At 48.8% G+C, this 690-nt stretch overlaps 1 protein-coding gene across 1 annotated transcript in view; it reads left to right on the top strand.

Moving 5' to 3' along the window:
• Positions 1 to 88, top strand: part of EMH_0052230 (uncharacterized protein) — a gene marked incomplete at both ends in the record, with an annotated part of 2,301 nt that extends 2,213 nt beyond the window's left edge. Inside the window, one exon of the mRNA XM_013496856.1 lies at positions 3 to 88. Within this exon, the coding sequence (XP_013352310.1) occupies positions 3 to 88 (86 nt within the window). The remainder of the gene's footprint in view (positions 1 to 2) is intronic.
• Between the last annotated feature and the right edge of the window lie 602 nt (positions 89 to 690).

Below are 690 nucleotides of genomic sequence, written 5' to 3'. Positions count from 1 at the left end.
GCAGCTGCTTAATCAGCAGCAGCACTATCACGCGCTGCAGCATAGAGCAGAATTGCTGCAGCAGCAGCAGACCAATTTTCACAGCTAGGGCCCGTTGCTGCAGTGACACAGCACAGCCCCGATGCTGAGCAGCAGCAGCAGCAGCAGCAGCAGCAGCAGCAGCAGCAGCAGCAGCAGCAGGCTTTCTTTGCGCAGCCTACGTTTTAACAGACCGTGCGGAGACAAAGTAGGGTTTATTTATATTTATGTTTTTATTTTCTTTCTGCTGCCCTCAAAATTGTTTTAGTTTCTGCTCCTCTACTTGCGGGGCTTTGGGTGGGAATTGCATGCATGCATGCATGCATGCATGCAATCCATGCATGCATGCATCCAGTTTATGCATGCAATCCATGCATGCATGCAGTTTATGCATGCATGCAGTTTATGCATGCAATCCATGCATGCATGCATGCACACATGCATGCAACCATGCATGCAGTATATGCATGCATGCAGTTTATGCATGCATGCAGTTTATGCATGCAATCCATGCATGCATGCATGCATGCATGCATGCATGCATGCGCAGTATGAATATATGGTGTCTCTGCAGGCCTAACAGCCGCAGGGGGCCTGAGGCGGATTTGGTTTGGCTGAGGAAATTTCATTTTCTTTTAAACCCGCTACCGCTACTCGTATAGATGCATACTC

Source organism: Eimeria mitis, genomic scaffold (assembly GCF_000499745.2).
Source record: "Eimeria mitis Houghton genomic scaffold, Emh_scaff2335, whole genome shotgun sequence".
NCBI classification, from domain to species: Eukaryota; Apicomplexa; class Conoidasida; order Eucoccidiorida; family Eimeriidae; genus Eimeria; species Eimeria mitis.
Note: the sequence above shows the minus strand (reverse complement) of the source record. Positions and strands in the feature narration are given on the sequence as shown.